General features: G+C 37.5%; 1 protein-coding gene, 1 long non-coding RNA gene and 1 pseudogene across 2 annotated transcripts; 1 reads left to right on the forward strand and 2 right to left on the reverse strand.

The window, feature by feature from the left end:
- Nucleotides 1-2,506: 2,506 nt before the first annotated feature.
- LOC106311362 lies at nucleotides 2,507-4,034 on the forward strand (annotated as a pseudogene).
- Nucleotides 4,035-8,565: 4,531 nt separating this feature from the next.
- Nucleotides 8,566-9,267, reverse strand: LOC106311282. Its single transcript, XR_001263972.1, has 3 exons — nucleotides 9,254-9,267; nucleotides 8,887-9,034; nucleotides 8,566-8,675 (listed from the first exon to the last, which is right to left on the reverse strand). It is a non-coding gene; the product is annotated as an uncharacterized LOC106311282 (long non-coding RNA).
- A 2,640-nt stretch (nucleotides 9,268-11,907) lies between these two features.
- Nucleotides 11,908-13,304, reverse strand: LOC106308841 (UPF0725 protein EMB2204-like). Its single transcript, XM_013745952.1, has 6 exons — nucleotides 13,290-13,304; nucleotides 12,996-13,142; nucleotides 12,796-12,892; nucleotides 12,476-12,633; nucleotides 12,282-12,365; nucleotides 11,908-12,186 (listed from the first exon to the last, which is right to left on the reverse strand). The coding sequence occupies exons 1-6, from the start codon at nucleotides 13,302-13,304 to the stop codon at nucleotides 11,908-11,910; spliced, it is 780 nt and encodes a 259-aa protein (XP_013601406.1).
- Nucleotides 13,305-14,872: the final 1,568 nt, after the last annotated feature.

Consider the following 14,872-nt stretch of genomic DNA (forward strand, 5'->3'; position numbering starts at 1 on the left):
GACATGCTCAGGGATTGCGTCTTACAGTGGGATGGAAGATCGGAAAGCATTACATCTAGCAGAGTTTGCCTACATCGAAAACTATCGTTTGAGCATTGAGATGACACCGTATGAGGCTATTTATGGTAGGTCTTGTCGTATACCACTTTGTTGGACAAAAATGAGGGAGTGACATGAGTTAGAACTATTAATGGTTCAAGAGATGGTATAGCAAATGGACATGCTCAAGGATTGGCTTTGGAAAGCCCATGACGGCAGATGATTTATGCAGCGGAGCGCCGTAAGGATTTGGGTTACATATGAGTGATCTAGTGTACCTGAAAATAATAACATTTCAGGGAGGACTTAGACTCATAAGCTGAAACAACTAAAACCGAGGTACATTGGACTGTATCCTCTGGTGGAGCGAATTGGAGCAGTTGATTGCAGTTATTTTATCAGCAGTGTATCAGACTTTCATGAAGTGATCCAAGTGAGCTCAAATTCAGATGAGGATTGACTATCCGAATATTTTTTTTTTAAGGACGGTATTTGACAGATGACTCAGGATTTGAATTCGAGGACGAATTTCTCGTAAGTGGGGAAGAATTGTAACGACCCAAATCTCGGCCCCGGAAAAATTTAGCCCAGTATGACCCAATTACATTGCAGAAAACCCTAAAGTTTTCTTATTTAAGATGGGATTTCATGGTGGCCTATGACAGAGACTTTTGAGGATGGCAAAGCCCTGCCGGAACGTCACCGTAACAGCCACAAATAGCCACCATGAAAGAGAAGCCATCTCACCATCCGAAAAGAGAGATTCGAGCTCTGCAGACACGTTTTGGGGGAACCGAAGAACGATCGATCAAATATGAGTATTTCTAACCTAAATTTTGAGGTTATGTTCTACACTCATAGATATATGTGTATCAGAAAGCAGATCGTCATTTGTAATTTTTATCTAAGAGTTATGGTTATTTCTTTGGGACTGATATCTACAGATCGGATCCGCGAACAGTCAACTTCATCAGCGTTTTACCGTTTATACATAAGGAACCATGGAACGGACGAGATATCATTGGAAAGATCTCGATGACAGATTTTCAGATCATCTATCCGATCGTCAAATAAATGTACGGTTAGAAAGTTATTGACGTTTCTTCTTGGCGAAGAATAAAGCTGTTGAGTTGCAGAGACAGTTCCGACCAGTCTCGGTGTAAGTGAGAAACGGTCGACAGAAACAAAATCTTTAAGTCTGTAAATTTGTCAGTAAGTATTTAATTCTCTTATCTATCATCTCCTGCAAGCAGATCGTTATACCGAGTTATTTTCTGAGAGTTATGCTTGTTTTCGTGAGAGGTGTTGGTGCAGTTTGTGTTTATGACCAGCCTGGAGATGAAGCTACTTTAGTTAAGCAAATAGTGTCCGATCGGAGTAAACTTGGTGTCTATGGATAGAGGACATATAGGACTACATTGTAACTGGAGGGATCTAAAGGTTAACGGTCAGTTCTTGAGTTATTCATCTGTTTGCTCTATGGTTCAGTTCTGCCAGAATATCATATTGATCTAATTTCAGAGAGTTACGGAGTTGCTTTGTTAGAGCCGTCAAGGTCCATTCGGCGTTTCCTCAGGTTTCTTCAGAACCTGTGGCAAAGTTGAGGGTCTATTCCGTAAATCCCGTACCAGTGTAGAATTCTCTCTATCGTAGTTTAGATTTCGAATCATGATCCGTCTGTTTGAATTGAGTCCGTTTGAGTCTTGATTGTTAGTTAGTTCATTCATTGTAAACTGGAACTAGAGGTCTAGAGGATTCAACCGTTGATTTGATTGTGTGATGTTAAGACTATGTGAGAAGGCAGGGGTCCAGAGATGTCTGGACTAGCGATGCAGCTTTGGTGGGCGGGGGCTCAGAGACGTCTGGGCTAGCGACGCAGATTGTGTGGGGCGTGGGTGCAGAGACGTTTGCATTCGACGCAGCTTTGGAGGGCGGGGGTATAGAGACAGACTGTACTAGCGACGCAACGTATGTATATATATATACCCTTATGAGGAGGTGTGGGGTGTATGGACTAGCTATATGCTATCATCGCATTGTTTGTGTTGTGTTTGTGTGTTGCTTTAGGCGTCTTGTTTGTTCATGTTAGAGCTAAACTTCCATAGTGGGAGTTCTATTACTCAAGTCAGTAGTTTGCGTGTTTAGCATCCCATACCTCCTCACGGAGTAACTCCCCTGTTACTCACCCCTCCTATTCCTTCCCCTTTCCGATGAGACTGGCGAGCAGGAGTGATTGCTATCGGGCTGGTGGTTTGGGAGTTTTATTTCTTTCTTTTTCAGACTTGCGGATTTTATGCTTTTATCGATATTTCTGGGATCTATTATGTTTTTTGAATTTATGGCTATTTATTGGATTTACGAATTTGGAGTTGACTTTTGAGAAGTAATAAATGAAGATTTCAGATTTTTTATTTATTTAAGTTATTTCGGAAAATACTGGTGTTACAATAAGGTTCTAAAAGAAACGATGGACGTTTTTGATGGACTTCCTGATCCTATCCTGGTCGATATCTTGGACAAAGTAGGCGACGTCAAAAACCTTGCTTCGTTGCAGTTCCCTCTCAAAGCGATTCTACTCGCTCATCCCTCAGTCCGAGTCACTCGTCCTCCGTCTCGACCATGCCGTTACCACCGAGTCGCAACCCGATTCTCCAGTCAGCAACTTCTTTAAATCTTTATTCAAACCCTTTCACGGTTTCTTCTCGCTGTTTCCTAAACCGGCTAAACCAACCACAACCACCAATATTTCTCCGATTATCCCTTCCAAGATTCTCTCCCGGTTCGACCGGATCAAGAATCTGGACGTGGAGCGTCCCGGCGGCGATGCAAAGCCGGAGAAAAGCGCCGGAATTAAGTGGAAAGCAGATTTTGGTAAAACTCTCAAAACATGCGTCGTTGTAGCGTTTCGCTCCGCCTCCACCGTGTCTTCTTCTTCCGACGGTGAGTTAGACGCCGAGTTCGTGACTGGTCTGAAAACGCGCGTGGAGTGGACGATAAACGCGTTGATGGCCACGTCGGCACGTCACCACCTGATGAGCAGAGCCAGTGGCAGATCTAGGAGAACTTTTAGTAGGGGGCACATACACAAAAAAAATTAAATTAAATGGGGGCATTGTCATTGAATTTGAGCTGAACTAAGATGATCACTTACAGAAAAACAAATTTTAGTTGGGAGCACGTGACCCCATTGCTCACAACGTACATCCGCCCCTGAGCAGAGTCGTGAAGGAGCACAAGGAGATGGAGAGCTTGGTGATGCTATTAGTGATGGGCCTAACTCACACCCAAAAGCTAGTTCATGAGTGGAGGATTGCCCAAACACATATATATTGTCCAAGGACCTATATCACCACCGATGTGGGATATATTAATAGCTCATCTCGAGGTGTGGATGAGAAACGGTCCAATCGGAAACAGTCCAAGTCCAACATTTCGGAAATACCACAGCAAGATGAGTCATTTTTATAGGGTACATAGGTAGACAACTATTTATATGGAAAATCATCTGCTTGACTTAACCATAGACTCTGATATCATATTAGTAATGAGCCTAACTCACACCCAAAAGCTAGCTCACGAGTGGAAGATTGCATGAAATGTATTGCCCAACAACCTATATCACCACTGATGTGGGATATATTAATAGATGCATGAAAGAGGAGGAGAAGGGACGGTGGTGATGAAATGCGAGGGTCTGAGAGAGTTTCAGGAGGCGGCGCGTGATCTCGAAGTCGAGGAGCGCGTGGAGAGAAAAACAGAGGAGTGTGGTCCCGAGCGTGAGGATGAGCATGAGACTCGCGCCGTCTCTTAAGCTACAGAGTGGTATATGTTTAGAATCCGCAACGCTCGTGATCGTAAGGCCGAGCTAGGAATATTCCGACGTCGGAGATGATGAGCTGGCGACGGAGGCTTTCGCCGGGAGTTGTATGTACGGTGAAGCGGTCGCGGCTTTGTTAAAGAGTAATAAGAACACTTTAGATATGAATTCATTTTAGTGGGGCCTTCTGCGTTTTTCATTTGTAAGATATGTTTTTCTTTCTTGCACGTGTGCTTGTGCAGAGTGCGCATGTTTATATTATGAGTACTGTACCAAGTTGGCTTCAACATTTTTGACTTTGCATACCATTTTGGTCAATAATTCGAAGCATATGCGGACTTTGATCCTCTCGTGACCAGAAACAGAAAGATACAATAACATGGTATGAATTGTGCCCAATAACGTAAGAAATTTACTAAGGAAGTGTTATTTTTTTTTTTTATTTTTTTTTTTTGTGTTATTGATTGATGGATTTGAATATAATATAGATCAAATTTTAGAACATTCTAATATTATTCAATAGTTTGATTTTAATTCGTTTTTATAAATCCAATGTTATTGAAACTAAGTTGTGCCGTTCAGATCAGAGTGCGGCCAAGCAAACGAGGGGGCGGAGGCAAGAACAGGTAGTCGTTGATGGCGGAATCAGAAGCAAGTCGGAGGGGTATGTTCTTGGAGATTAAGAAATGGTTAGAGTTAGAAGAGAAGGAAACAGAAACAGACGCAAGTAAGAACAGAGGATGTGAAATCACTAAAAAACTAAGCGGCCAAGACGAGAAGGAGACAGTGAGAAAGAAGAAGGATTTGAGATCATTGATGGAGGAAGAGACAAATGTTGTCAAGACGGTGGTGATGAATTACGACACAAACCATTACAAACTCTCTGCAGATATAGTTAAGGAAGCTTGGGTCGTTGGTGGAATTCAAGATCCTCTGTTTCGAAGTCGAAGCTGTTAGAAATGATCTTTGTTTCTTGATCATTAGTCTATTCGTTGAAAGTAGTATCTTTTTTCTTTTGTGAGCTGTAGCTTATACGTAAGCTTTTCTTATATTAGCTATCCTGTGAATAAATTTGAGATTATATGTGTTACAAAAATCCATTGCATATTCCACTGAAGTTCATTTCGATCTTCTAATCAATGCCAATAACCAATTCAATTTTTGAGACTCCTAACTAATGGTTGGAGAGTGGCTAAATATTCTGTGGAATGAAACAGGGTTCACTTCATGCCATACTGAAGTCATAAGGCGTCACTCGTTTCTACATAACAATCCTTATTGTAAAAGAATTTCTCAAGAAAAATCTTGCGGAATTGAAGATCAAAATAGCTTCAAAATATGCTGCTCTTTTTCTTCTCCCCCAAGTTTGTTCTAAGAATAAACTCAAACCTACTTACTTGATCTCTATAAGGCAATGTGTACTTCTAGAGAAAGCTCTCTTATTGTTATTGTTTTATGTTGTGATGGATCATGTTTTTCAATACTGATTTTGTTTTGTGAATTTTTTTTGTTCTGATCTGCCAGTACCTATATTAGATTTTGATTCTCTAATCTAAAATGTTTCTTTAACTAAAAAAATGGCTACAACGAAAATTAGTTTCTTCAACTGTGTTATAAAATTCTGAATTTTATTTTCAGTCTCAATGTTGTGGAACGCATTTGTGATAGATCCATAAAAATTTTAGTATTTTTCTAGATTCTATTAATCTTGCATTATTACGATAATAGCCATTTTTTGTTTCCCATACTTCTACATAACATGATCCATACTTTATATTTTACTAGTGGTATTCCGGCGCTACGCACCGGGTTCGTATGTTTTATCTTAAATGAATTTACAATTCATTTTACGGTCTCAGTAAAGAAAATATGATTATGAAAATATGTTGAAAGAAAATGATATTCATTTGATAGTGGTTAGGGACCGTAATGTATTACTTTGTTTTGAAGTTGATTAGTTCAAAGTGGAATATCATAAGTGGTTGCGACTAATCGATTCGATAAAAGTAGAATAAAAAACCGATATTCGTAACAAAGTTAATTTAATTAGAATTTAAACATAAAGTCAAGTAGATGTTTTATTTAGAAAACATATGTATACTCTGTTAAGTACCATGTGGACAGTATACGGAAGGAACGGCATTTGAAGTTCTATTTTATAGACTAATTTGAATTTAAACGAGTGTAATAAGCACATGTGTTACCAGCTCGAAAGACATCTCATCATTAGTTCGTTGTATTTTGTTAGTAATTCTATTAGATGGTTTGTCAAAATGTTGATGTTTATATTTTTGTACGCCCATTTGATTTGAGCGGCCTTGACTAAAACTGTTGATGATTTCGTGATATTATGTTTCCCCTCGAAGAGTAGCTAGCACATGCGATGATATTTTCTTTGATTTTAAAAAGTTTTTTATAATGCTTGATAGTTGATGATTTGAATTCATTTTTTGAATTTTAATGAAGATAGCGATATTGAATTGGTATTACCAGTGACTAATTATGCTAAAATTTTATAAGTAAAATCTGAATTGCTAAATTTTATTATTTGTTAAGGTGGACCCATTAAGTCTAAAAATGATATTTTTGCAAACTCAACTCATTATGGTAGAATGTGTAATGTCTAAAACATTCTTAAAAGTTTTGTAAAAAAAATTATTTATACTTTGAGACAAAAAGAAGATAAATAATTTTGTTCTAAAAATTATTGCGTAACACTTATGAAGATTGCATCATGCTGTAATTTTCCTTTACTTGTAATTGATGTCATTTTGCTAAGTTAGAAATTTATCTGATATATTAGTTAAGGGAATCTTTTATAATAATTCTGAAATGTCAGAGACGTGAATTTTCAATCAAATTATCTAATTATATTATTTTTATTCAACAGATTAGACCATTATAATAACACAAAATTAATTTTTATTTCTTAGTACTATAGAAATATATTGATTACATATTCATATATAATCATTTGTTTTATAGTTTATCTCCAGCTGTAATACATATAATAATGTTCATTTCCTTAATGCGTTGGAATTTTGCACATAAGTCTTAGAATCAATATTTAAATTTTTTTAATAATTAAAATTAATCTATACAATTTAATTTAACTGGGAGGAGATTGAGCCAACACCAATATACATCACATTTCCTTCTGATTGTATAATTCCTAATAATTCCTAGAACTTGTACTCAGACGGGGGCGACTTGGTAGGATGACTCCACCTTTCACGGCCATCTCCATTGTATTCGCCCCCTCGTCTAACTTAGATCAATGAATTTGCCGACTCATTGAGAAAGAAACATAAATAAATAGGATTCTGAATCAATAACATGATTACTTATTCCTTACGCTATCTGGTAAGTAGATCATTTTATCTATTTACTCTGTTTGGAACATAAGCATTAGATTTTCTAGCAAAAGATACATTTTCAATCTTATTTTGTATTTGAGATAGAACTGGACTTGGCAATGGATCAACCATGATTTACAGCAAGTAATGCCCAATTTAGATTAAGAGGAACCACAACCATAGCGTAAACACCAATCTGCAGTCACATATCCGGTTGCATCAAACACAGTCCCATCGAAATCTACTCTTTAAAAATGCCAAATACAATAACATTTGGATTACTATCAAGTTTTTTTCTGAAAAAACAATGTGGGAGAAAACAAACTTGAGCGAACGAAATTCTGTTTACATTGTTAACCAAAAACACTCAAGGTAATAGAAACTAAGATTAAACAATATTTAAAATACACATAACATCAAGACTGCTGGAAACGAAAAATGAACATCTTAATTATTGAAGAAGCAGACACGATTTTTTTTTTTTAAAATAAATTTTGTTATTGAGTTATTTTTGTTGGCGATGAAAAGTTTCCATTTTTGTTCACCGGCGTATTTCTCTCCAGCTTCACCTTCCTTCTTCCAACAATGTCCTCGTAGTCCTCCTGCATCTATTTGATATATAAGCTTTGTTACATAACCAAAAATAATGAATAGAGACAGCTTCGAACGTTATCAAACATTTATGGTTCTAAAAAGAGAGTGAAAGTTCTTGACAAAAAAAAAAGAAAAGAATGAAAGATACTCACTTTGGATAAGTCGGAGATAAATTCTTTTTTTTCTTTCAAAAGAAAAAAACTATGGTAAAAAATATTAATACTCTGTTTCCAAAAATTAGATTCATTAGATCACCTGATCAAAATAGAGTCATATGATATCATATCACTAAAGCCGGCGTCTTTATAGCATATACAATGAATATATGTTTTACAGGAATTAGAGTTTGACTAAGGGTTTTGACACACAAAAAAACACATATCATTGACAAAGGAAAAAAACCTTCAAATATGCTTGAACATCATGGAGATCATATCCTCTCTGTTTGATATACTCTGGAAACTCAAGAGATGGAGCTTTCAAGCTCCTACTGCAGTCGCTGATGAGCCTGGTTTAAGCCAGGTGAAGAATGCTTGTTTGTCCTATTAAAGGAGAGAGAGAGAGAGAATGAGTTAAGCATTCACTGTGATAAACTTCCATCTTTGAGGTCTTTGGCTGCTTCGGTAAGTTCAATGAACTTATTAAAGCCAGAGGTTGCAGCTCCTCTGCCAAGAGCTGCTCCCTCGTTAACACATCCTTGCTGTTTGCTATAAACCCATCTGTTGTACCCGGATTAGTGATTACCAGTAGCAGTGCAGGTAAATTGGAACCACTTGTGGCATTGCCCCTGAAACAGAGGGCTATGTCAACCCTGGGCCATACTTGTTGAAATCATCAAGTATGATCTGCTGATCAGCTTTCTTAAGACCCTGCATCAACACCACAAAATGTTTCAGAGTTAGTGTCCGGCAATCCAAATATTTATATATACATATCTATGTGTTAAAGATGGTGCCATGGTCCTTTTTATCTAGACTCAGTCACGTGAGAATGTAACATGACTTTCAAATAGATGATATTGTAGACAGGACTCTGCCTTCAAGCTAATTGGTTATTAGAGAATCTGGGAATTAAAATCACTTTGAGTTCCAAGATGCGTTGAAACTCCATGGGAGTTCCTTCTGGAAACAATGCATGATAAGTGTCTGCCACTGAATCTTAAGAAGTGCTTTAGCTCTGCTTATTTCACACTCACAAATTCCCAGTAGCTGGCAGCAGTTGAAGTCGTCTGCAATTATCACAAACTTCAGATTTAAAAGGCTAAAGTATATACAATAGCATACTGAAACCCGAATACTTTATGATACCAACTGTGTTTTTTTTAGCAAAGGCATTATGATACCAAAATGCTTCATGCTCAGATAACATCAATAACAATTTTTTTTTTAGAAAACAGAGACACCAGCGGAGCTACATATCTGTAAATTGGTATTATGAGATGGCTAACCTATCTGGCAAGGGAAAGAATTTTTAGAAGAATTGTCTTCATGGCTTGCTTATCTAGTAACATCTATGAAACCAAGAACAAAAAAAACAAATAATCATCTTCCAAACTCTAAACAGATGAAAAAGAAGGCTCTGATACATAACCTGCGAGAGGGACGTCATGCCGATTTAAGCCGAAACCGCTAAGTCAAAGTTGTGTTTTTCATCGCTGGAAGATGGGATATTTGTACTCGAAGCTTCATCGATGAGGTCAATTGAATGATGCAGAGTGGGAAGAGTGGGTTAATCACGCAGAAGTTGGGAGTAAAGAACGTATCAATGCAAGGAGGAGACGTTACGGAGAAGCAATCGACGTTTTGAGTTTTCTGGAACTTTCGTCTGATAAAATACCAGGGTCTTATGCGAGAAGGCGAGGAAAATTAATTTTACAATAGGCTTGAATTGTTTTCTCAAGCCCATTACGCAAGTGTAAAGCAAAAACTCAAACACAAGTAAAAAAACGCAGCCAATTAAATGGCGACACGTGTCAACAAATGCCCACCCCTAAAGATGGACGTGGAGAGCTAAGGTGAGAGAAAACTCTGTTTTATTATAGATAGATGACAAGCAATGCAACAAATTTATGAATATGTATTCTTCTATAACAAGACTATATTTCCTTGGTTTGAGTGTTTACTTTACAACAACATTGTCTGTGGGGGGGGGGGGAAGTCAGGCAACTTAAGTAAGATCGATCATCCCCAGGGAAAGTGAATATCTTCTTGCAATCGTCATTAATTTTACAAGGACTTCTGTACACACATCTGTTTGCTGGAAAATTGATTGGAAACAGTATAAGTAAATATGAAATAACGTTTTATGTAGCATTCTCTGCTCTATATATATGAATAATATAGGAAGAAAATATTACCAGTAGACTGAGAAAAAAGGAGAAAAATAATTAACCAACTTAGAAACTTTTGTGCTGACATTACTATTGTCTTCGTAGCTCTATTTATTGGTGAAGATAACTGAAGCAGCCAAGAACAAGCTTGCAAATTTTGTAGCTCTATTGTCTTTGTAGCTCTATTTGCAAATTTTAACTGAAGCAGCCAGTAACAGAGATCCCTCCCTGGTCAATTCGTCTCAGCAATAAGAATATGGCGATCACTCCAATCAAAATCAACATCTTCACAAAACTCTTCCACTGTCTGAGTACCATGACGTGTTTTGCCCTCACATTAGAACAGAAAGTTTCAGATTTCATCATCTTCTCCTTGTTCTTCCAAGGATGCCACACATACAAAAGCTTGTCTTTCGGATCCTGCAAATATCATTGAAAAAGGTATGATCCATGACATGGGAAGCTCTGTTCTTGACCTGTTCTAGCAGCATTAGAACCATATAATCATGTTCACTCTTTCAATGGCATTTGAAACAAAACTCCTCTTTCTGAAGCTGCTTCTAACTCAACATCCTTGGTTAAACCTGAAACTAACAACTCCTTCTCCAATGAACTCCAAATAAATCAAATTCAGCAGTAAACAAGCCTTGTAAGATGAGTCTATTGAGCCAAACTTCTCAAATAATACCTCGCAATGCTTAGCCGTTCCATCCAAAAGTGTCTGACTATCTCCCTCCATTCAAGTTCACAAACATAACTTGTGATGGATTCGGAACTCCTTGTTTCCTTAAGAAAGTGATGTTACCCGGTAATGTAAGTGTATGAGACATGAATTTGAACTTGAATTGCCAAGACTTTAACAGCTTCTGGCTTCTCCTAATTCTCAGCAGTTCTTCTCGGTGAGGCATAACGTTGAACACTGGATCTGCGCAATCCAACCTCATGATAGCAGACACATTTTGAGGCATCTTGTTTTACGAGAATGACCATCTGCTAGACTGATAGAGTTCCTGCAACACACATTCTGGTCTGTTCTGTAATTTATCAGGTATGTGAGCAGCTTTAAACGGAGATCTTCATAACCCGATCCTCAATATACTGCTACAACCCAAGGTTACTTCCATCTGCAAGATTAGATACGGTCCATCAGTAAACCAAATATGCTTTATGCCGGCTCTAGACCATAGAACAATCATATGATCTTCAGTGTTCTCCTGTTTCAGAACTGTTCCTCTGCTTTGAATCAGCAACTTATGTTGAGCCGCATTAGCATACCAAAGTCAACTTATGTTTCAGAACTGTTTCAAATGCATACCAAATTCTCTACTATAAAAGTGAGCCTTTTGTCCCTTCGTGTCTTCAACAAGAACATCAGGTTCTACTAACTCGCGATCATCATCACCTTCTATAATGCAGACCCTTGATCTCTTGTGTTGTAAATGATTATCAGTGGTATCAAGTTCATCACAAAACACAGGATACATAAGAAAAAGACAAAAAAGCACACAATACATAAGAGAACCATCCGACAAACATCTTTCAAATGTCTTAAAGAGAGAGAGAGACCAAAAGCATAAAATAGAGTCCAAAAAGCAGTCATCGCTAATAAGTAATACTAGTTAAACACGAGAGACCAAAAGCACACAATACATAAGAGTTACTACGCATCTTTCAAATGTCTTTAAATTACTAAATAGGGGAAGAGCGGAGGCCACGGTTCTTGTACGTCTGATACCACCTAGGACTAGACAACCTCCACAGCTTATGAGGTCCTAAGCGACCCCTAAGCTTAAGCTTTCAGCCGCCGAAGCCGTTGCTGCTGCTTCTGAAATCCAGCAATCACCTTGGATGCTCAGTGTTCCCGTAGCCTGGTTGATGACTCTTCTCACCACAGCTTGGTAGTGATAAGGCTCACCAGTCCTAGCCTTGGCCAAGTCCTTGTATGCTATGTAGATGACAGCGGCTTTAGAATTGAGACTTGGGGGCTCCTTATCATCAAGAGATTCTATGGCCACTTGGACAATCTCCAACTCAAAGTTGGAGAGATCCTTCTGCATCAACAAGATTTTGCATTATCACCATGTATGTTATTGATACATCAACAAATATGTTATTGATAGGCAAAGTGGGAGAACATAAAACTTACAGCTTTAAACCACCTATGGGAAGTACAGATTGCAAGTTCCACATACAACGATATCCAATCACATTGCAACTCAGATTCATTCAACTGCCAAATAAAAACAAATATTAGTAATTTAAGTAGTACGCTAAAAGCAAAATTGATGCATGCAAGCGACCACAATAAGAGTATATTACCATGTAATAAGAGTATATTACCATGTAAAAACGCTTTGTGTCACTGAAACCAATCTCAGAGAAGGGCCATGGAATTATTGACAAGGCCCAATTATCCAATCTGTCTTGGTAGTTTGTAGACACTGGCTCGGAATGTGGACGTAAGAAAGGAGTTGACTCTTTCTTTGAACTCTTGGTCCCTATGAGATATGTCAAATATAGTCAGCAAATTAAAAAGTAGTGAAATTGATTAAATGGATCAACAAAGCAACCTTTACCTTGAGGTCTAGAGATGGGGCATGTCAAATCTAAAATGCCAAGATGTTCTTACTCTACGAGAACCTGAAAGATCTGCTGAAAACCGCTAGATGGAAGGCGCGCAACCAAGGTCATGTAGTAAGGAGATGCAGCACTACCCATGTTGAATTTCATCAAGCTATCTACTTCAAAGTTTGTCCCCTGCAACAAATTAGAAACAAATGAAACTCTTTAAAAAAGCTATCGTCGAGCTACATTAAAAAAACAACATACTAGTTTAGTTTGTTTGTTTGTTTGTTTATACCTCTAGCCAGTTGTAGCGATGAAGGCCGAGCTTGGCATAAAGCTTCACCAAGGCATCGTTAGTGTATGCACGCCTTCCAGTACATTTTACATGTACCAGGCGATAGCGACCACGTCCTGGTGGAAACTCGTCCGGGTTCTCGAAAAACTAACAATAGCCACATCAGAAAAACAATCAATCAGTGACGAAGGGCTTTTAAGTTTCGTAAATTTCATCTCCAGAAAAGAAAAAACAATCACAATCATTGATAACAATTTGAATAACATCAACTCCTAAGAAGGAAGTAATACTTACATCCAGCTCCTCCATTCGTACACCACTCTGACTAATCTCCTTAATATATTCTCCAGCGACGACTCGTCTTCCTCAAGTCAAAAGGTTGGTGGTTAGGTTACAATGAGGCTAGCTGCGGATTCTGTCGATCAGTTTTAGGTTTGCTAGGAGAGTGATATATATATATGTTACTGATATATTCTTTTTGCCTAATTTAGTGTTTTTTTTTATCTTTCTGTAGAAATAAATTTATTATGTTTTCATTCTATTATGTTTAGTATAACTAGGGGTATAGCCCCCGCGCAAGCGCGGGGTCGGGGGCTTGTTGTATTCAATAATCTATGACATATAAACTGAACCGATATGCCGTGTTTCGTATTAGTTAATAAATTTCTAAAAAGCCATAGATATCAGTAACCAGTATCCAGTCTTGTTAAATGCCAAAGGTTCTTGTCAATTTTATTGCTTTACAATTATTTATATATTGATGTTATTTGTTTAAAACTTTTTGTCACATTTTTTGACGTCATATCCTTCTAATAATTGTAATTCGTCGGCGGCATGTTTTAAATATGTATATTTCTAAGTTTTAAAATGGTTTAAACATGTTAACCCCATTCGTTTTCCTGTATGTGCTAATGTATGGTGTATATTTTTTAGGATGTCAATAATATATAGGTTTTGTTTTACAATATCGTATCTATTTTGTCCAAAGAAAAAATGTCGTATATATTTACTCATTGAAAAAGAAGATGACTAAATTGTAGATATTTTATTAGATACAATAATTTTACATATGCAATTTATACCATTCAAATTGTTTTGGGATACTTCTAGCAAATTTATTAGGTTATATTTTGTTGTTTATGTTCATTTTTTCCGAAAATATTAAATGTGATTCAATAATTATTAATTGTGGACTTTCATGAATGTTTTTTTATTTTTTAACTTGAGTTGGGAGAGAAAACAATTAAAGATAAGTAGACGGTCAAGTTCTGGTTGAAGCTTTCAAAGGATTTGAAATTCATGGATTTGGCACGTGCTGCCCGAAGCTTTCCACATACAATGATCTGAGTAAGCATTTCAAAGGAACAATGTCTGAGACTTTTATGTGGAGAAGAAATAAAACAATTAGAGGATAGGGATGTGTACTCACCTCACATCCCTTATCTCCACTCTTCATGACGAATCTGAAGACATTATAGCAAGCCATATACAATATTATTCCAAAATCAGCAAGAGAAATGACAACTACACAACAACTTTAGAGAAACTGCCACTGTCCCTATGAAGGAAATGGCTTGATAACTAAACTAATCACACTCTCTTCTAGTATGTGAACAAAATCAAGTATCAGTTGATGAATAATATTTCGCAGTAAGCATTAAAAACTATACCTGCAAACGGCGACCACCGAGGATCTTGTAACGTAGAGACTCCGCCTAGGCAATGGCACAGAGACCTCTGTTGACAACCTTCTCAGCGTAAAGTTCAACACTGTCTTGAGGCCTTGAGGGAATCTGAATCTCTTATGGACAAGAGATGTTCCCTGATTGTCCTTCCCTTCTCAGTTCTCACCTATATAAGAAAATATTGCTTGCTAT

Source organism: Brassica oleracea, chromosome C8, assembly GCF_000695525.1.
Source record: "Brassica oleracea var. oleracea cultivar TO1000 chromosome C8, BOL, whole genome shotgun sequence".
Taxonomy (NCBI): Eukaryota; Viridiplantae; Streptophyta; class Magnoliopsida; order Brassicales; family Brassicaceae; genus Brassica; species Brassica oleracea.